The 20,626-nt window shown below is 51.6% G+C and overlaps 1 protein-coding gene across 1 annotated transcript; it reads left to right on the top strand.

Moving 5' to 3' along the window:
* The first annotated feature begins 883 nt into the window (after nt 1-883).
* On the top strand, nt 884-10,064 carry LOC141171741 (somatostatin-2-like). Its single transcript, XM_073655385.1, has 2 exons — nt 884-1,078; nt 9,724-10,064. The coding sequence occupies exons 1-2, from the start codon at nt 974-976 to the stop codon at nt 9,922-9,924; spliced, it is 306 nt and encodes a 101-aa protein (XP_073511486.1). The 5' UTR covers nt 884-973; the 3' UTR covers nt 9,925-10,064.
* Nucleotides 10,065-20,626: the final 10,562 nt, after the last annotated feature.

Below are 20,626 nucleotides of genomic sequence, written 5' to 3'. Positions count from 1 at the left end.
ATTTCAAAACTAACTCCAACATAGTGCTTCCATGTGTATGGAGGCACCAGACAGGTTATTGTGGGATTTAAGGTCCAGTGTGTCTGATTTCGGACTGCTGATGGTTTTACTTCCTACAAATAAGCCACCGCCGGAGATGTCTAGCAGCGGCTCCATCATACAGAACTCCCGACGTGCTTCTAATTATGGGACAGTTGGGCACAATAGCTCCCAGCGGAGCAATCGACTATGGGGGGCTTCAGATATAGACTTTGGACCAAAAATTTTATCTATCTATCCTTCTATTATCTATCTTATATCTATGTCTCATTTCTGTCATCAGTCTATATCTCATTTCTGATATTTATCTATCAGTCTTAAAAATATAATGGAGATGAAAGAAACTCAATTCATCCAAATGTGCAAATTTCTACCTCTGTCACTTTGTGTCTAATGCCTATTTCTCAGTCTTCTATCTATCCATATATCTATTTCTTATCTTATCTTTCTATTTATCTCTTGTATCTGTCCGTCTAATATCCATTTATAGATCTGTTTAAAAAAGAAAAAAAAAAAAATCAGCAATCCTGCACATGGTATATTGAAAACGATATAGATACTTAATTCCCCAAATGTGGAAGCTTTCATCTCCACTTCACTCTTTCTATCCCTAACATTGGGGTGATGTTCAGCTTCCCTCCTTCCCTGTCCCCTGCTCCGTCCTCGCCTGCAGAGCTGCCCTGTGCCCAGCTGTGAGGACATGAATGGTTGTGGCTGCCGGACTTGTGCATCGTTCCTACACTTGTAGCTGCTGTTAATTCTCCTGGAGATGCTGATGCTCCGTGCCCCCCATCCCTTGCTGCCCAAGTTTAATTATCTTCTGTGACGTCACATTTGGGCTTGAGGAAGGGTATAAGAAGCAGAGGATCCTCATCCCCGGCTCATTCCTGCATCTTCCTCGCTCTCCTCTGCTGCATCGTGTCCAGATCTGAAGATGCTGCTCTTGGGCTCTGCGGGGACCATGCTCATGCTGCTCGTGTGGGGGGCCCAGGGTCTCTCTCAACCGCTTGACAACAGAATGAGACTAGGTCACAATCAGGTGAGTGATGGACAAGGAAGCATCCATAGTCACCCTTCATTCCACGTACTCATCCAGGAAAGGGTTAAAATAAATCCCCTTAACTTTTAGACCCCCATTAACCCTATAATTTCAGGATTTTTAACAGCGCTCACGTGAGTATGTGAAGACTAATAATTATAGTTGGGGTGATGAAGATTTGTCTCATCCGACAAATGCACAAAAATGTCTCAAAAGGAACAGGTCGTCCATGAGATCACCTACTCACACCTTTCTGTATTTCAGGGCGTACGTAGTAAATTTGTCATCACATAATCACCGACATGCCTTTAAGTAATGGCCAGAACTGGGAAGAAAGTCTCAGACTCAGGTCAAGTATATGTCCCATTGGGTGGACTGAATTAGGACATTTGCCACCATCACACCTTCTATATCCCCTTATCTACTGCCATCATCATGGACGTTTCTGGATCCAAAACTGAACCTCCTTTAGGGCTCATTGGAGATTTTGATCATTGAGTCTTTTCGGTAAAGGAGCAAGAGACCAATAATGGGGAACTCTGATGACTTCTGACCAGGTAGGGGTTCAGAGCCGTAGCTATAGGGGGTACAGAGGTAGCTGTCACACGCCGGATGATGGGCTCCTATATGCCCTGCTCCTATATGGCTGCCTAACGAGTCCAAGCAGTCCCCCACAATCCTGGAAAAAGGGGGAACACATCTTCCATTAAACCCCACCGGGGTTTTGAAAATTGTCAAGCAAGCACTTTTATTCACTCCAAATGAATGGGGAGATCGGCACAAGGTACAGATCCCCACTCTTAAAATAGATGCGAGACCCATATCTATCAGATGTTTATGGCATATCCTGTGGGCAAAGGTTTCAGATGAGAACACCCCTTTAATATTATTTGGAGTGATTTGTACCCAGCTTTTCTACAAACGGACGTTGGGGGGGGGGATGTGCACTGCGGTATTTGTATTTAATTTGAAGGGTACATATCTGCAAACAACTTTGTAAATTGCACCAAAATCCATAAAATTAGGACGGTTCCCTATGTATCTACTATATGGAGTGGGAGAGGCAATGTTGGGTCTCAGTGGCCCCATTGCTCTTCCAGGATAACCTACGCAGGTTCCTCCTTCCTACAGCCACAAAGAACATTGCTTCCACCGTTTATTCCAATCAGCTCAAGACTGAGGCGAACAAGTGCAAATAATAAAAACAAAAAACCCTAAACTCGAATCTTTAATATAAGTTTAAAAAAAAGGTTCTAGAGCACCTGGATGCTCATTATATAGAAATATTGGGTCACAAAATGGAATAGGGAACGATTCGCCCCAAACTATTCCCTTCCTGTCTGTAGAGGTTGGCACCCTATAAATACGATGTGGCTCACCCGCTCAATGAAGACTATCCCTCTTCGACCCTATCAAATAAGACTATAAATGATAATACACAAAATGACAATACAATTTCATCCCGCGCAGAGGATGCATGGCCTTGATAGCGGACAACAGAGTTTAGAACAGAATAGACAATATAAATGAGCTCTAACGGAGCCAGTATGGCCTGAACAAAGAGGTACTGTACTTCGCTTAAGAAGCGGATAGGTAATCGGCGTCATTCCAGCAAAGTTCCCATAGACCCGACGCGTTTCCCCCCTCTTCTGGTTATCCCGGGGAATCCCACAGTGGGGAAAAAAAAGAAAGGGAGTGGTGCTATAGTAAACGCAACCGCTCCACAGACCATAGATCGGATGAATGCCTGTGTGTCGCCGCAGCTATGGAAAGTATGAATACTCACCAGCTGTAGGGACACCAATCCCTGGTAAGGCTGCTTGAATGTCAGCGCTTCCGGGACGGAGCAGGAAGCGCGTCACCGGATGTGAAGTCAGTACGAAAATGCGTTCCACGGGCTCCAGCGCGTCACCGGATGTAAGTGAATGGAACGTAAATGCGTTGCACAGGCTCTAGGGCGGAAATGCGTCATTGCACAGTAGTACAAAACCATAGAAGCATAGGTTATCGCACGTATAGCGCTCAGACCAGGGAGGAGTCAAAGCGCAGGGAGTGCTCCCATAGCAACTTATGGACACACTTTCTCACCAAACATGACCTCTCATAATAAAGAGGGCCAGGGGAAGAAAAAGGAATGGATAATAATTCAATGGATATATGCCTCTCGCAGAATATTATTCTGATATGCAGTCCTACAAATAGTCTGACACGCATCACAGAAACTAAATATATATTTAAAAAGGAGGAACATTCCCCTTTCTTTAATGCAAAAAGCGCAGTCAAAGAAGACCTATACGCTGACGAAATAAACTTATCAGAAACCCATATAATTCAACACTATTTAAAAACTCAAATATAGCTGACAAAACAAAGTTGTTCATTGAGACCACACAGACTCACAAACTCAAGCCAAAAAAATCCACCTAGTCTCCCCCTGAACAAGTCTCTTGTCCCAATAGCCCATTTGTACGGGTAAGAGAACTACTTCAATAACCATAAAAGAGATGGTATTCAAGTCACCTCAATGCATGGAGTTTACATGTCGGGCAAGTGCTGGGTCTCTCCCATTCCTGATGTCACCAAGATGTTGGCATGACGTGAACAAGTGCTAAGTAATGAATTTTGGCTTGTGGCAGAAAAGAGAGGACCCCATTAGTACTGTTTGGACCCAGTGTCAAACATTACAGTAAATATTTCAGGTTTTAGGTTGCTTGTCTCATATTGTTGGGTAGGGGTTAAGTATGACCCCATTGCGGTACCGTATGTAATGTGCTGTACATTAATGGAAACCAATACTGAAAGGTGAAGACAAACTAGAACCAGAGTGTTCGACATTGTACTGCTATGTTTTTATCATCATAGGATTATTGTATGGTTATATTTAGGGTATTTCATTTTATAGTGTCTTTTTTTTCGGGGGGGGGGGTGAGGGAGGAAATATTTGATGTGCAAGAATTGTTTTATGTATTTTTTTTCTTATGAAAGATAAGGATAACTCAAAAGTATCATAGGCATATTCTACAACTGAAGGAGCTTGATGCAATGGAGCTGAATACATTTAAATCAGATTGGTATAATGGGACGAATGGCCAAATCTTCTATGGTATGAATATCCAATGGTCATAGTGGGCATTTATCATGTCTGTTACAAACATATATGCCTCTAATTTGCCATTTGTTGGCCATATGTGATGTGGGATCAATAGTACTTCCCAAAATATACCACTGCAGTGCCACCTAGTGTCCGACAAGTGTATGAAACCTATTATACCACCAAAAATACATCTTACAATGCCAGCTAGTAGAGACAAGTGTAATACCACTAACTTTCCTACCTATTTGCCATAGACAGTTTGAATCCTATAACTACTCCCCAATTCTTCTAATAGTAATTGGTTCCCTATAGTGATATATGAAGGATCTGTGCTGTGCACTGGGGTCATGGGATCTAATCGATCACAGGCGAGTCTATGTATTCTCCCCGGTTTTGCCTGATACTTTATTAGCCATCATATTCCATTCCCATTATAAAGTGCTTAGCAATTGCAATGAGCCCCCTGGTAAGCTAGTAATGAACGAGCGATAACGCTGTGACTCATTTTGCGCTCCGCTATCACATGTCTCCATCTCTGGGGTGATGCAGATATAATTTGAGGTGTGGAGCATTAACAGCTGGTAGTCAATTAGCGCATCTCTCGGAGGCGAGCCCGACGTTCGGTTAATTGACTTCGGTTCATGTAAACCACAAATGTCTGGTTTATATTGTGAAATTGAGACCATTATACAGACAAACAGGGACATCTGCTACTAATTGCTGCATCAAGCATACAGATAAGGAGATCTCCAGACGTCTCACACCCTCCAAGACGGCAAAACAGCAAAAAATTGGTCTTCAAATGTCTGAAAGGGGTTTCTGGGTTTTAGATTATTAAAGTTTTCATCATCATATAAAATTTGGAAAACTTTCTTCTAGACTTTGTGGTTCAGCATTTTTATATTATGTTCTTGCTGTCAGTGAAAGAAAACACCCTGGTATCCATTCAAAGGTAGCAAACCTACGTATATAGCTAGTCTTGCTCTCGAGTGGTGGATATAATTGTATCAGTGTAGACAAACGCATCAGCAGAGGCTGTGGGAATCGCTCTGCTAGTTTGCTACAATGTATCAGTCTGGAGTCCAGGATGTTTCGCTCAGAGCATTGTCTATAGTGGATACATTTGAGCAGTGCTACATATGTGGCGGGTTACTGTTATCGAATGGAAAAAAAGAGTTCACCTTCACTAACATCAAGCAGAGTGCTTAAAACGGTATTGAAAGGAATGGAAATCCACGGTATATTTCGAAACTTTTTTTTCATCCAGAGATTAAAGGAGCTGTCCACTACTCGTACGACCCCTTCTGAATCCCTTTGCCCCTAGTAAAATAGTAACACCTATACTCACCTCCGGTGCCGACACCATTATGTCACGTAAGCCCCGGGGAAAGCCAGTGCCGACACTGGAACGGCAGCGAGTATAAGTGTCATTATTTTACAGAGAGGAAACATAGGATTCAGAAGGGGTTGTCCGAGTAGTGGAAAGGGAGTCTTTTACACCCAAAATGCTAATTAAACCAGTTATACAAGTGTGTAGGTGATTCAGCCCCTGTAAAAAAAATCATACATGTAGAATACATTTTAGCTGCTGGAGAAAAAAAATATTTTGTATGCAAATGAGGGGTCTTGGGTTCACCCTTGCCATGGGCACTTTGACAGCGCTGACTGCATTCAGTCAGTGGCTCTCCACCTCTGCAGTGGTGCTCAGTGCCAGTCTGTGCTCTCATCTCTAGCTCCTGTCTGCAGTACAATGCTGAGAGGCAGCTGAAGACAGGAGCCCGAGAGGCTGCGGCAGACAGGAGCCCGAGAGGCTGCGGCAGACAGGAGCCAGAGAGGCCGCGGCAGACAGGAGCCAGAGAGGCCGCGGCAGACAGGAGCCAGAGAGGCCGCGGCAGACAGGAGCCAGAGAGGCCGCGGCAGACAGGAGCCAGAGAGGCCGCGGCAGACAGGAGCCAGAGAGGCCGCGGCAGACAGGAGCCAGAGAGGCTGCGGCAGACAGGAGCCAGAGAGGCTGCGGCAGACAGGAGCCAGAGAGGCTGCGGCAAACAGGAGCCCGAGAGGCTGCGGCAGACAGGAGCCAGAGAGGCTGCGGCAGACAGGAGCCAGAGAGGCTGCGGCAGACAGGAGCCAGAGAGGCCGCGGCAGACAGGAGCCAGAGAGGCCGCGGCAGACAGGAGCCCGAGAGGCCGCGGCAGACAGGAGCCCGAGAGGCCGCGGCAGACAGGAGCCAGAGAGGCTGCGGCAGACAGGAGCCCGAGAGGCTGCGGCAGACAGGAGCCCGAGAGGCAGCGGCAGCTGCAGACAGGAGCCCGAGAGGCAGCTGCAGACAGGAGCCCGAGAGGCAGCTGCAGACAGGAGCCCGAGAGGCTGCGGCAGACAGGAGCCCGAGAGGCAGCGGCAGCTGCAGACAGGAGCCCGAGAGGCAGCTGCAGACAGGAGCCCGAGAGGCCGCGGCAGCTGCAGACAGGAGCCCGAGAGGCTGCTGCAGACAGGAGCCCGAGAGGCAGCTGCAGACAGGAGCCCGAGAGGCAGCTGCAGACAGGAGCCTGAGAGGCAGCGGCAGCTGCAGACAGGAGCCCGAGAGGCAGCGGCAGCTGCAGACAGGAGCCCGAGAGGCCACGGCAGACAGGAGCCCGAGAGGCCGCGGCAGACAGGAGCCCGAGAGGCCGCGGCAGACAGGAGCCAGAGAGGCCGAGGCAGACAGGAGCCAGAGAGGCCGCGGCAGACAGGAGCCCGAGAGGCAGCTGCAGACAGGAGCCAGAGAGGCAGCTGCAGACAGGAGCCCGAGAGGCAGCTGCAGACAGGAGCCCGAGAGGCAGCTGCAGACAGGAGGCAGCTGCAGACTGGAGCCAGAGAGGCAGCTGCAGACAGGAGCCAGAGAGGCTGCTGCAGACAGGAGGCAGCTGCAGACTGGAGCCAGAGAGGCAGCTGCAGACAGGAGCCAGAGAGGCTGCTGCAGACAGGAGGCAGCTGCAGACAGGAGCCAGAGAGGCAGCGGCAGACAGGAGCCAGAGAGGCAGCGGCAGACAGGAGCCAGAGAGGCAGCGGCAGACAGGAGGCAGCTGCAGACAGGAGCCAGAGAGGCAGCTGCAGACAGGAGCCAGAGAGACAGCTGCAGACAGGAGGCAGCTGCAGACAGGAGCCAGAGAGGCAGCTGCAGACAGGAGCCTGAGAGGCCGCGGCAGCTGCAGACAGGAGCCCAAGAGGCTGCTGCAGACAGGAGCCTGAGAGGCAGCTGCAGACAGGAGCCCGAGAGGCAGCGGCAGCTGCAGACAGGAGCCCGAGAGGCAGCGGCAGCTGCAGACAGGAGCCCGAGAGGCTGCTGCAGACAGGAGCCCGAGAGGCAGCTGCAGACAGGAGCCCGAGAGGCCGCGGCAGACAGGAGCCCGAGAGGCCGCGGCAGACAGGAGCCCGAGAGGCCGTGTCAGACAGGAGCCAGAGAGGCAGCTGCAGACAGGAGCCCGAGAGGCAGCTGCAGACAGGAGCCCGAGAGGCCGCGGCAGACAGGAGCCCGAGAGGCCGCGGCAGACAGGAGCCCGAGAGGCCGCGGCAGACAGGAGCCCGAGAGGCTGCTGCAGACAGGAGCCCGAGAGGCTGCTGCAGACAGGAGCCCGAGAGGCAGCTGCAGACAGGAGCCAGAGAGGCAGCTGCAGACAGGAGCCCGAGAGGCCGCGGCAGACAGGAGCCCGAGAGGTCGCGGCAGACAGGAGCCCGAGAGGCCGCGGCAGACAGGAGCCCGAGAGGCCGCGGCAGACAGGAGCCAGAGAGGCCGCGGCAGACAGGAGCCAGAGAGGCAGCTGCAGACAGGAGCCCGAGAGGCAGCTGCAGACAGGAGCCCGAGAGGCAGCTGCAGACAGGAGCCCGAGAGGCAGCTGCAGACAGGAGCCCGAGAGGCAGCTGCAGACAGGAGGCAGCTGCAGACTGGAGCCAGAGAGGCAGCTGCAGACAGGAGCCAGAGAGGCAGCTGCAGACAGGAGGCAGCTGCAGACAGGAGCCAGAGAGGCAGCGGCAGACAGGAGCCAGAGAGGCAGCGGCAGACAGGAGGCAGCTGCAGACAGGAGCCAGAGAGGCAGCTGCAGACAGGAGCCAGAGAGACAGCTGCAGACAGGAGGCAGCTGCAGACAGGAGCCAGAGAGGCAGCTGCAGACAGGAGCCTGAGAGGCCGCGGCAGCTGCAGACAGGAGCCCAAGAGGCTGCTGCAGACAGGAGCCCGAGAGGCAGCTGCAGACAGGAGCCCGAGAGGCAGCGGCAGCTGCAGACAGGAGCCCGAGAGGCAGCGGCAGCTGCAGACAGGAGCCCGAGAGGCTGCGGCAGACAGGAGCCCGAGAGGCCGCGGCAGACAGGAGCCCGAGAGGCCGCGGCAGACAGGAGCCCGAGAGGCCGCGCCAGACAGGAGCCAGAGAGGCAGCTGCAGACAGGAGCCCGAGAGGCAGCTGCAGACAGGAACCCGAGAGGCTGCTGCAGACAGCAGCCCGAGAGGCTGCTGCAGACAGGAGCCCGAGAGGCAGCTGCAGACAGGAGCCCGAGAGGCAGCTGCAGATAGGAGCCAGAGAGGCAGCGGCAGACAGGAGGCAGCTGCAGACAGGAGCCCGAGAGGCAGCTGCAGACAGGAGGCAGCTGCAGACTGGAGCCAGAGAGGCAGCTGCAGACAGGAGCCAGAGAGGCAGCTGCAGACAGGAGGCAGCTGCAGACAGGAGCCAGAGAGGCAGCGGCAGACAGGAGCCAGAGAGGCAGCGGCAGACAGGAGCCCGAGAGGCTGCGGCAGACAGGAGCCCGAGAGGCTGCGGCAGACAGGAGCCCGAGAGGCAGCGGCCGCTGCAGACAGGAGCCCGAGAGGCAGCTGCAGACAGGAGCCCGAGAGGCCGCGGCAGCTGCAGACAGGAGCCCGAGAGGCAGCTGCAGACAGGAGCCCGAGAGGCAGCTGCAGACAGGAGGCAGCTGCAGACTGGAGCCAGAGAGGCAGCTGCAGACAGGAGCCAGAGAGGCAGCTGCAGACAGGAGGCAGAGAGGCAGCTGCAGACAGGAGCCAGAGAGGCAGCGGCAGACAGGAGCCAGAGAGGCAGCGGCAGACAGGAGCCAGAGAGGCAGCTGCAGACAGGAGCCAGAGAGGCAGCTGCAGACAGGAGCCAGAGAGGCAGCTGCAGACAGGAGCCAGAGAGGCAGCTGCAGACAGGAGCCCGAGAGGCAGCTGCAGACAGGAGCCCGAGAGGCAGCTGCAGACAGGAGCCCGAGAGGCAGCGGCAGACAGGAGCCAGAAAGGCAGCTGCAGACAGGAGCCAGTGATCAGAGTGCACACTTTAATAATAGGGAATGCCATGTTCCATGCTTCCTTGACACATCATTGCAACATTTAGTAGCTTGGCGCTGAACACCTACAGATATGGTGGAGCAGATTGTTTTTCTCTACCTCAGTGTGTACACTCCTCATCCATCTCTGTGTCTGGTATTGCAGCTCAGTCTCATTCACATGCGCTAGAATACCAGACGCCCTATGGACTGGAGACCCTTTATATGTACATTTCATCTGGTAATGACCTGTCTCCTGTCCTAGGACCTGGGTAAAATCCAGGAAGATCTCCTGCTGAAGTTGCTCTCTGGATGGACGGACAGCACGGAGAGTAATTCACTAGAGATGGAAAGAGCGGCCCCCGACAACCTCGACACCAAGCTGATCTCCTCCTTGAAGTTTCCTCCCCGTGAGCGGAAAGCTCCCTGCAAGAACTTCTTCTGGAAGACGTTCACCCTCTGCTAGTGACCGGCTGCAGCGAGTGACCGGGTCTTTTTTTAATTTATAGATTGTGCTAACGAAACAGGACTGTATATAACATTACATTGTCTCTCTGTGGCCTCCGACTGTGGACTTCATATTAAACCAAAAGAGTCGTCCAGCAATATGGGTTTGTGTTGTCGTCTTTTTGAAGGAGGAAAAAAGTATTTTAAAACATTTGTCGCTCTTTTTTTAAAAAGTTGGATGACCCTTTAATGTTAAAAGGGGCGGTACAGAGATAGAAAAACATGGCAACTTTTTTTTTTCAGAAAATTTCTATGGGATGTAACTGATAGCTCAGCTCCAATGAACAGAATAGGGCTGAGCTGCAATACCAAATACGACCTGCAGACAGGTGTGACGCTGTTTTTGTTATAAATTAAAAAAAAAAAAAAAAAAAAAAGCAGCCATGTCTTTCTTATCCTGGACAACCCCTTTAACCGGTTCCCGACCGCCCACTGTATATAAACGTCGGTGCTGCTTGGGCTCTGTGCAGCACCGACGTTTATAAATGGTCGGTGGTCCCGCAGCGCTCAGGACCCCCAGGGTCCGGTGCAGAGCGACAGCTCTGACATGTGATATCATGGGGACCTGATTGGATCAGGTCCCCATGATGTTAACCTGCTCCTATCTTCTAGATGCCGCGATCCATAGCGATCGCGGCATTTAAAAGATAGTGACAGCCGGTGGTCGGCGATCGGGACTCCCACGTACCTGAACAACGTGGGGATCCTGGTGCAGAACACTGGCTGGGACCCCTGACCTCATCGAGACCTGGGTCATGGGGCTTGTTAAAAAAACGAGCATTCGATCCTACCGGTCCAACCGCCCTGTTCAAGCCACCCCTATGTTTTCAGTCGTTCTGCCTAGGACCCGTTATGAAATGCTCATGAGGTTTTGGCATTTTAACGATAATAGTCAATGCCTGCCCAGAAATACCCCAGAACATGACAGATTATATAAAATTAGACCCATCATTGAAGATTTGTCAGAAAAATTCTTAAAGGCTCTACACCTCAACACAAAATATTTCGATAGAAGAGTCCCATGTAAAATTCAAAAGAAGACGGCACCTCAAGCAATTTATCCCATCTAAGAGGGCAAGGTTCGGAATAAAGCTCTATAAAATGTGCGAAAGTTCAACCGGATACACATCCGCTTTTCGCATATATGAGGGGAAAGATAGTCAACTAAACCCACCAGGATGCCCTACTTATATGGGGACATCTGGAAAAATTGTTTGGGCGCTGATAAGTCCATTTTTACAAAAAAGGCTACTATCTATATGTGGACAATTATTACACCAGCATACCCCTATTTAAAAGTCTGGTTGAACACAACATCGGAGCTTGTGGGACCATCCGTAAAAACCATCAGGGGTTTCCACAACCATTGGTCAACCAAAAGTTCCAAAAGGGGCAGTCAGGGGCTGTACGCAACGGAGAGCTGCTTGCCCTGAAATATAGGGATAAGAGGGATATTTTTGTCCTCAGCTCGATCCACACAGATGCCACAAGGGCCACTGTAGAACTAGGATCCACCACTCCGAAGCAAAAACCTGTGTCAGTCATTGACTACAACAAACACATGGGGGGTGTGGACCTTGCAGACCAGGTTCTACAGCCATACCAGGTATAAAGAAAGTCCTATTCCTGGAATAAAAAGTTGGTTATTTATTTGTTTCAGGTGGCCACATACAATTCTTTTGTGTTATACAAAAAAAGCAGGAAATTCAGATCCTTTTCTTGATTATCAAGAAAAGGTAATTGAAAATCTTGTTTTTGAAAGTGTTAGCCCCGCTCATCCATTAGAATCTGAGGATGTGAAAAGACTCACTGAGCGACATTTTATTGCACTTATTCCAGCAACGGAAACGAGAAGGAACCCCCAGAAAAGATGTCGTGTACGTACTAAGAGAGGAATGAGGCGTGATACCCGCTACTATTGCCCACAATGCCCATCATTGCCAGCCTTATGCGTCACTGACTGCTTTAAAATCTTCCACACAGAACCACGTTTTTAAACTGTAAAAATGTATCCCAATTTGTCATTCAAACATTTGGTTCATTTAGTGAATGACACATTCGAGTAGCGCTCACTTAATTTCCAGGGGGGGTTCTCCAGAATCTAAACCTTCCATTACGTGCTTGTTTCTGGAAATCATCCATGGCATTAAAATGGTCACTAAACCCATAGATGAATTCCCAGAGGGGTGTCATTTCCAAAATGGGGTCACTTCAGGGGGGATTCTGCAGTTCCTGCACTTAGCGGCTCTGTAAAGTACCAAAACAGCAGAATCCCCCCTTAAGTGACCCCATTTTGGAAATGACACCCCTCTGGGAATTCATCTATGGGTGTAGCGCCCATTTACCTATCTACCTATTTTCCCACCACTAGGTGAATTCATACAGAGGAGTAGATTGTAAAATGCAGTCACATTTTTTTTTGGGGGGGGGGTTCTGCTGTTCTGGTACCTCAGGGGCTCTGACAATGTGACATGTCACCCAGAAACCATTCTAGCAAAATCTGCTCTCCAATATGGCGCTCGTTCTCTTCTGAGATTTGCACTGTGGCTAAAATGCAGTTTCCAACCACATACAGTGGGTGCGGAAAGTATTGAGACCCCTTTAAATTTTTCACTCTTTGTTTCATTGCAGCCATTTGGTAAATTCTAAAAAGTTCTTTTTTTCCTCATTAAAGTCCACTCTGCACCCCATCTTGACTGACAATGACCCTTTTTTCACAAATAAACGCAAGTGATATCGAAGAAATGTTACCACCATCATGAAGTACAATATGTCACGAAAAAATAATCTCAGAATCAGGGGGATCCGTTGAAGCGTTCCAGAGTAATTACCTCATAAAGAGACAGTGGTCAGAATTGTAAAAGACACTGAGCAGTCTCCCTAGATGAGATAAACCTCAGTTTAGTACAGAGATCTAACACAGAGCAACACGTGGCAGTAAAGTCGACCATACACATTCGATGGCAGTCGGCCGAGCAATACTTCAGCCGATGGTTTGGCCAACAGCCATCTCTCCGTCTGTCCCACGCACAGGAGCCCTCGTCCGGCTGAGCGCTCCTATGTTCTCTATGAGAAAGCCACCGCCATCAGCAACTTATCTCTGGGCAAATGTAAACTGATTGATATAAAGACATATTCCACTGGAAAACCCGGGTTGGAGGGAGGAGGCCGCCCCACTGCCTCCTGTGACCTCCTCCAAGAAATGAAGGCCCTGCCGGGTTTTACTAATCTGCCTTAGCCAGATAGCCTGACCAGGTCAATGCTCACCTTCATTCCTGCATTGCAGCAGCAGGTGTGTCTATGACTTCAATGCACTCCAATGGATTTAATAGGTCTCTATACACATTCTGGAGGATATATAACGTCCCTCATATACGATCCCGGTCACTGCCACACAATATATATATAAAAAAAGCTCTGCCCATGACCTACGGAGCCCCCTCGACTAGTAATAGTGGGCATTTAAATGCAGCATGATGGTGCCTGTTACAGAACCTGCAGGTCCACTATCCTGCTTTCCCATCAATTAGCTTAATTTACCTATTAAGTAATATATTTCCTATTCAAATCTAAAAGTTTAGAGGCTTTCTACCAAGTCAGAACATTTTTTTTACCTATCCATAGAACAGGTGCTGATCCCAGGAGCGGGTTCTGCAAAGCCTGCCTGAAGAGCGTGGCGGTCAGGCACAGTGTTGGCGGTCAGGCATGCGGTCTAGAGTGTGGCGGTCAGGCACAGTGTGGCGGTCAGGCATGCGGTCTAGAGTGTGGCGGTCAGGCACAGTGTGGCGGTCAGGCATGCGGTCTAGAGTGTGGCGGTCAGGCGTGCGGTCTAGAGTGTGCCGGGTCAGGCACAGTGTGGCGGTCAGGCATGCGGTCTAGAGTGTGGCGGTCAGGCACAGTGTGGCGGTCAGGCATGCGGTCTAGAGTGTGGCGGTCAGGCATGCGGTCTAGAGTGTGGCAGTCAGGCACAGTGTGGCGGTCAGGCATGCGGTCTAGAGTGTGGCGATCAGGCATGCGGTCTAGAGTGTGCCGGGTCAGACACAGTGTGGCGGTCAGGCATGCGGTCTAGAGTGTCCCGGGTCAGGCACAGTGTGGGGGTCAGGCATGCGGTCTAGAGTGTGGCGGTCAGGCACAGTGTGGACTGCATACAGCCGAGCATCACAGACTGAAGAGGCCTCTGTGCAAGGGCAATATTTGGGCTCTCGCAGTCCAATAACTCATTAGAATGCACAACTCCACACTGCTTTGAAGATGTTAGTGGCCCCTTTACCTCTTGGGTCCAGGTTGCACAAATGGTATGTCCGCCCCTACTGAGCACTGTATTTGGGCTATCTCCTGCAATTAGACGGTGTGTGTGCTTGGCTATGCCTCCATTCAGATGTGGCTTTGCAGAATTGTCAGAGGTCCCTGGCAAGCAACAAGGATGGGTAATAACTAAGTAACTTGGTACAACCAGTCCATGGATGAAGAAATCCAGTTCAAGTCACATCTTATACAGAGTCAGAAACAAGCGGCCAGTCTGACCTTCCTGCAGACTGAGAACGATTTTATAAAGCCTGACAAAGAGCAGACAGGGAAAAAAAAAAGCGCAATAGTTTTGTTTTCGTCAGGGGCTAACGTTTCTTGTGTAGAGTGACATGCCAGACATGTTAGTGTAAGGAGACTTATAGGCCGTGCAATGCACCTCTGCACTGACGAGGGGCAACACCCTGTAAACACGTGTCTGCAAAGCTCGTCAGTGGGTCATTGTTGATTTTTAGGAGTGCTACTTCGAATAGGTGGCACTAGAGTTTGAGTCCTCTTCTTCTCTGCTCACCGAGCAGCTAAGGCTACCATGGCCAGAATTCTCTAGATTCATGGCAGATCGCACACATGAATGGGTCTACAAATCTTCACCATGCAATCCAATATAAGGAAATTATAAGACCTACGTAGCTTATTTGTAAAAATAAAGCTGGACTGGGGGGCTGCTGTCCAGGAACCCTCAATTATTTTGCAATTTGTGACCATTTTGTGCAGTCCAATAACAGCCAAAGCTTCGATGGTATCGCTCCCACCAGCTACTTCTTCTTTCTAGTGTCACTTGCTCTACGACAGATTTGAAGCGGAACCAACAAGCTGTGACTGTCGCTCATCACAGGGTCCGATATCTAATGAGTCTTGATGGCCCTCGGGAAAAGCTGATGAGTCCCCCCCCCCCTGCCTTCTCCAGTCATAGCTGTTAATTACCTTTCACAGTCAAGAGATAAAATGTCACGAAAGACCAGCAGCCGAGCGGGAACGTGCACCTGTCCGTCTGTTACATGGAGCGCAACGAGATATAATTTATGGTATCACCTTCATTCCAAAAACAGAAAGAGCAGGGGAGCTGCCAAAGCCTGAGAAAGGTCTAGCGCCCCCCAGCAGCCCCAAATCTGGCCATAGATATTGGATACCTTCTGACTTTTAGAGCATATGACGCGCCCCCTGGGCCTGTGCTGTGCAGGGGGATACCCGGAGCCGGATCGCTGGGGGTTGTAGTCTCAATGTGGCGGTGACCCGGTCCGTGCCCAGGGCGGTCAAACCAGTGGGAGTCTATTGGTATTGTAATTTTCCGACTACGCCACCCGTGGATTGTGGTCAGTGGGGATCGCCGCTGCGCTGCAGACCGCTGAGGCTGATGTTGTTTGCGCAGCCGAGTATGGGATAACTCCCCACGGGAGAAGTATTGCCTCAGGGCAGCTAAGGTGGTTGATGGGAGTGATGGTGTGAGCGTCCCAGTAGTAATGGTGCTGGTGCGGCAAGGAATCACAGAGACGTGTGGTGCAGTTCAGGGTCTTTACTGATGGTATAAAGCAGACCCTCCCGGGAGTACTGGTTAGCAGTAGGGGCCTGGTCAGTCTGTGAGCAAGCAGGATCTCCCCTGGCCAGGTGGAGTTGTAGGCCTCCCCGTCTATCTGCACTCTTTCCTGGCTACCTTGCTCTGTGCGGGTAGAAGTAGCCCACGTCCCTGAGTGTACCGTGTGGTGCTCACCCGTATGGCCGGTGACTTGGGGCCTTCCGTCAGCCTTCGCTTCACGATGGCGGTGCTGGTCCCTTGCTTGTGACCGTGCCTTCGGGTTTCTAAGGCCAGAGGACATGGAATCCCCTGCCGGTTGGATTCTGCTGCTGGACCTGGATGTCCCCACAGCCTCGGACTCCGTGTCCGGGTTAGTGTCTTCAGCCAAGGCGAGCTTTCTAGCTTCCAGCCTCTGGCACTCACTCCTGCTCCCACAGAGCTCCTAGTTCTTCCTTTCCCTGTGTCTGGAACTACTCTTTCTGACTTAATCCCGCCCCAGACCCAGTTTATAAGGGCAGATTCCTCCCCTCCCAGGTCTGGGCAGGAAGTGTTGCATGCTTAGGGCTCCTGACCAGAGAAACCTCCCACTTGCTCTTAGACATAATATCTCTATTACTGTGGCAACCAGACCCCTGGGGTGTCACACATATATCAGCCATCTGTGGAAAAAGTCCCTCAATATCGGCCACCAAAGGAAGTGGAATTCAATAGGATAAATATTTGCCTATCGGATCCCACTGTTTTCTGTAGAGATGAACAATGTCAGAAAGTCCAGTCCACGCTGATCCACCCCCAAAGATAAAGAACGTCAATGTGACTGAGACATCAGATCTACAACTACAACAGTTACATCAAGAACCCGAGTCATTGCTGCTCTGGTGGTGAATAGAGGAAAAAGGTAACATTAGAGATTTCGCATCTAAAAAAAAAAAATAAGGCACAATAGATGTTTAACTCGTATTCCTGGCATGCTGAGTGCGGTGCAGACAGTCCAGGGGTGGTGCTGGCTATCCTGTGTGTGATGCAGGCAGTCCAGGGGTGGTGCTGGCTATCCTGTGTGTGATGCAGGCAGTCCAGGGGTGGTGCTGGCTATCCTGTGTGTGATGCAGGCAGTCCAGGGGCAGCGTTGGCTATCCTGAGTGCAGTGCAGGCAGTCCAGGGACAGCGCTGACTATCCTGAGTGCGGTGCAGACAGTCCAGGGGTGGTGCTGGCTATCCTGAGTGCGGTGTACACAGTCCAGGGGCAGCGTTGGCTATCCTGAGTGCGGTGCAGACAGTCCAGGGGCAGAGTTGGCTATCCTGAGTGCGGTGCAGACAGTCCAGGGGCAGCGTTGGCTATCCTGAGTGCAGTGCAGGCAGTCCAGGGGCAGTGATGGCTATCCTGAGTGCAGTGCAGACACTCCAGGGGTGGTGCTGGCCATGCTGTGTGTGATGCAGGCAGTCCAGGGGCAGCGCTGGCTATCCTGAGTGCAGTGCAGGCAGTCCAGGGACAGCGCTGACTATCCTGAGTGCAGTGCAGGCAGTCCAGGGGCAGCGCTGGCTATCCTGAGTGCAGTGCAGGCAGTCCAGGGACAGCGTTGACTATCCTGAGTGCAGTGCAGGCAGTCCAGGGGCAGCGCTGGCTATCCTGAGTGCAGTGCAGGCAGTCCAGGGACAGCGCTGACTATCCTGAGTGCAGTGCAGGCAGTCCAGGGGCAGCGCTGGCTATCCTGAGTGCGGTGCAGGCAGTCCAGGGGCAGTGCTGGCTATCCTGAGTACAGTGCAGGCAGTCCAGGGGCAGCACTGGCTATCCTGAGTGCAGTGCAGGCAGTCCAGGGACAGCACTGACTATCCTGAGTGCAGTGCAGGCAGTCCAGGGGCAGCGCTGGCTATCCTGAGTGCAGTGCAGGCAGTCCAGGGACAGCGCTGACTATCCTGAGTGCAGTGCAGGCAGTCCAGGGGCAGCGCTGGCTATCCTGAGTGCGGTGCAGGCAGTCCAGGGGCAGCGCTGGCTATCCTGAGTGCAGTGCAGGCAGTCCAGGGGCAGCGCTGGCTATCCTGAGTGCAGTACAGGCAGTCCAGGGACAGCGCTGACTATCCTGAGTGCAGTGCAGGCAGTCCAGGGGCAGCGCTGGCTATTCTGAGTGCAGTGCAGGCAGTCCAGGGACAGCGCTGACTATCCTGAGTGCAGTGCAGGCAGTCCAGGGGCAGCGTTGGCTATCCTGAGTGCAGTGCAGGCAGTCCAGGGACAGCGCTGACTATCCTGAGTGCAGTGCAGGCAGTCCAGGGGCAGCGCTGGCTATCCTGAGTGCAGTGCAGGCAGTCCAGGGGCAGTGCTGGATATCCTGAGTGTGATGCAGTCAGTTCAGGAGCATTGCTGGCTATTCTGAGTGCAGTGCAGGCAGTTCAGGGGTGGTGCTGTCTATCCTGAGTGCGGTGCAGGCAGTCCAGGGGTGGTGCTGTCTATCCTGAGTGCGGTGCAGGCAGTCCAGGGGCAGTGCTGGCTATCCTGAGTACAGTGCAGGCAGTCCAGGGGCAGCGCTGGCTATTCTGAGTGCAGTGCAGGCAGTCCAGGGACAGCGCTGACTATCCTGAGTGCAGTGCAGGCAGTCCAGGGGCAGCGCTGGCTATTCTGAGTGCAGTGCAGGCAGTCCAGGGACAGCGCTGACTATCCTGAGTGCAGTGCAGGCAGTACAGGGGCAGCGCTGGCTATCCTGAGTGCGGTGCAGGCAGTCCAGGGGCAGCGCTGGCTATCCTGAGTGCAGTGCAGGCAGTCCAGGGGCAGCGCTGGCTATCCTGAGTGCAGTACAGGCAGTCCAGGGACAGCGCTGACTTTCCTGAGTGCAGTGCAGGCAGTCCAGGGGCAGTGCTGGCTATTCTGAGTGCAGTGCAGGCAGTCCAGGGACAGCGCTGACTATCCTGAGTGCAGTGCAGGCAGTCCAGGGGCAGCGCTGGCTATCCTGAGTGCAGTGCAGGCAGTCCAGGGACAGCGCTGACTATCCTGAGTGCAGTGCAGGCAGTCCAGGGGCAGCGCTGGCTATCCTGAGTGCAGTGCAGGCAGTCCAGGGGCAGTGCTGGATATCCTGAGTGTGATGCAGTCAGTTCAGGAGCATTGCTGGCTATTCTGAGTGCAGTGCAGGCAGTTCAGGGGTGGTGCTGTCTATCCTGAGTGCGGTGCAGGCAGTCCAGGGGCAGCGCTGGCTATCCTGAGTGCAGTGCAGGCAGTCCAGGGGCAGTGCTGGATATCCTGAGTGTGATGCAGTCAGTTCAGGAGCATTGCTGGCTATTCTGAGTGCAGTGCAGGCAGTTCAGGGGCAGTGCTGTCTATCCTGAGTGCGGTGCAGGCAGTCCAGGGGTGGTGCTGTCTATCCTGAGTGCGGTGCAGGCAGTCCAGGGGCAGCGCTGGCTATCCTGAGTGCAGTGCAGGCAGTCCAGGGGCAGTGCTGGATATCCTGAGTGTGATGCAGTCAGTTCAGGAGCATTGCTGGCTATTCTGAGTGCAGTGCAGGCAGTTCAGGGGCAGTGCTGTCTATCCTGAGTGCGGTGCAGGTAGTCCAGGGGTAGCGCTGTCTATCCTGAGTGCGGTACAGTTAATTCAGGGGCAGTGCTGTCTATCCTGAGTGCAGTGCAGGCAGTCCAGGGGCAGTGCTGGCTATCCTGAGTGCGATGCAGTCAGTTCAGGAGCATTGCTGGCTATTCTGAGTGCGGAGCATTCAGTCCAGAGGTGGCACTGGCCATCCTGGGTGCAGAGTGGGCAGTTTAGGGGCACAGGTAGAGACGCAACTCGGGTATGCACCGTATGTCGCCTGTCTGCTGGTGCCCTAACAGTGAGCACGCCTGCTTCCCGCCTCAGAGCTGCACACATACAGCACATAGCTGAAGTGCAGATTAAAGTGGGTGTCAAATCCCTGTCACCCGATTTATAATCTACAGTTTCAGCACCTCTTGACGGGTCCTTGGTAAGAAGCCATTTTGAAACAGTGAATGGGATATTTTTTCTGCATGAAAATAACAATATGATCAGTTACTCACCTTCCCCTGCTCCAGCGACACATACCTGCCGCTGCTCTGGTGCTCGCCCACCAGCTGCGGTGCTATGCTTCCAGTATGGGTAACAAATGCTGACAAGCTGCTGCTACTAACACACGATACGATGGGGCTTATTGTAACCTGTACTCTTACCTATACCAGCGAATCAAAACCACATAATTTACTGCTTTTTGTAAAGCAATAAAATGAATATTGAACTGAATTAAGTTTAGCCAGTTGGTTCAGCCCTCCAAAACAGTCCCAGTTTCTCACATGGCCCCTTGGGAAAATTAATTGCTCACCCCTAGTCTAGAAGAACTGCTACACATACCAACCAACTAACAATTAACAAAGCACCATGTGCTGTTTGCTCAATATAGTTTTCAGCATAAGCCTGTAGCTGTTGTATACTCCAACATTTATCTAACCCCACAGCTGGATTCACATCCACACTGAAGTACTGTTGTATACTGGTGCCGCTGCTTCTTAGCATGTGCTATACACCAACATTTATCTAATTCCCGAGCTGGATTCACATCCACACTGCAGTAACATTTTATACTGGTGCTGCTGCTTCTTAGCATGTGCTATATTCCAAACATTTATCTAATTCCCGGAGCTGGATTCACATCCACACTGCAGTAACATTTTATACTGGTGCTGCTGCTTCTCAGCATGTGCTATACACCAACATTTATCTCATCCCGGAGCTGGATTCACATCCACACTGCAGTAACGTTTTATACTGGTGCCGCTGCTTCTTAGCATGTGCTATATTCCAAACATTTATCTAATTCCCGGAGCTGGATTCACATCCACACTGCAGTAACATTTT

This window comes from Phyllobates terribilis, unplaced genomic scaffold (genome assembly GCF_046119375.1).
Source record: "Phyllobates terribilis strain yellow unplaced genomic scaffold, ASM4611937v1 Scaffold_12__6_contigs__length_324123572, whole genome shotgun sequence".
Classification (NCBI taxonomy): Eukaryota; Metazoa; Chordata; class Amphibia; order Anura; family Dendrobatidae; genus Phyllobates; species Phyllobates terribilis.
This window is presented reverse-complemented; position numbering and strand designations above follow the sequence as displayed.

Coding starts and splice junctions, on each gene's coding strand:
- LOC141171741 (XM_073655385.1), top strand. CDS start 974: ATGCTGCTCTTGGGCTCTGCGGGGACCATGCTCATGCTGCTCGTGTGG. Junction 1,079..9,723: donor TGAGACTAGGTCACAATCAG/GTGAGTGATGGA, acceptor CTCCTGTCCTAG/GACCTGGGTAAAATCCAGGA.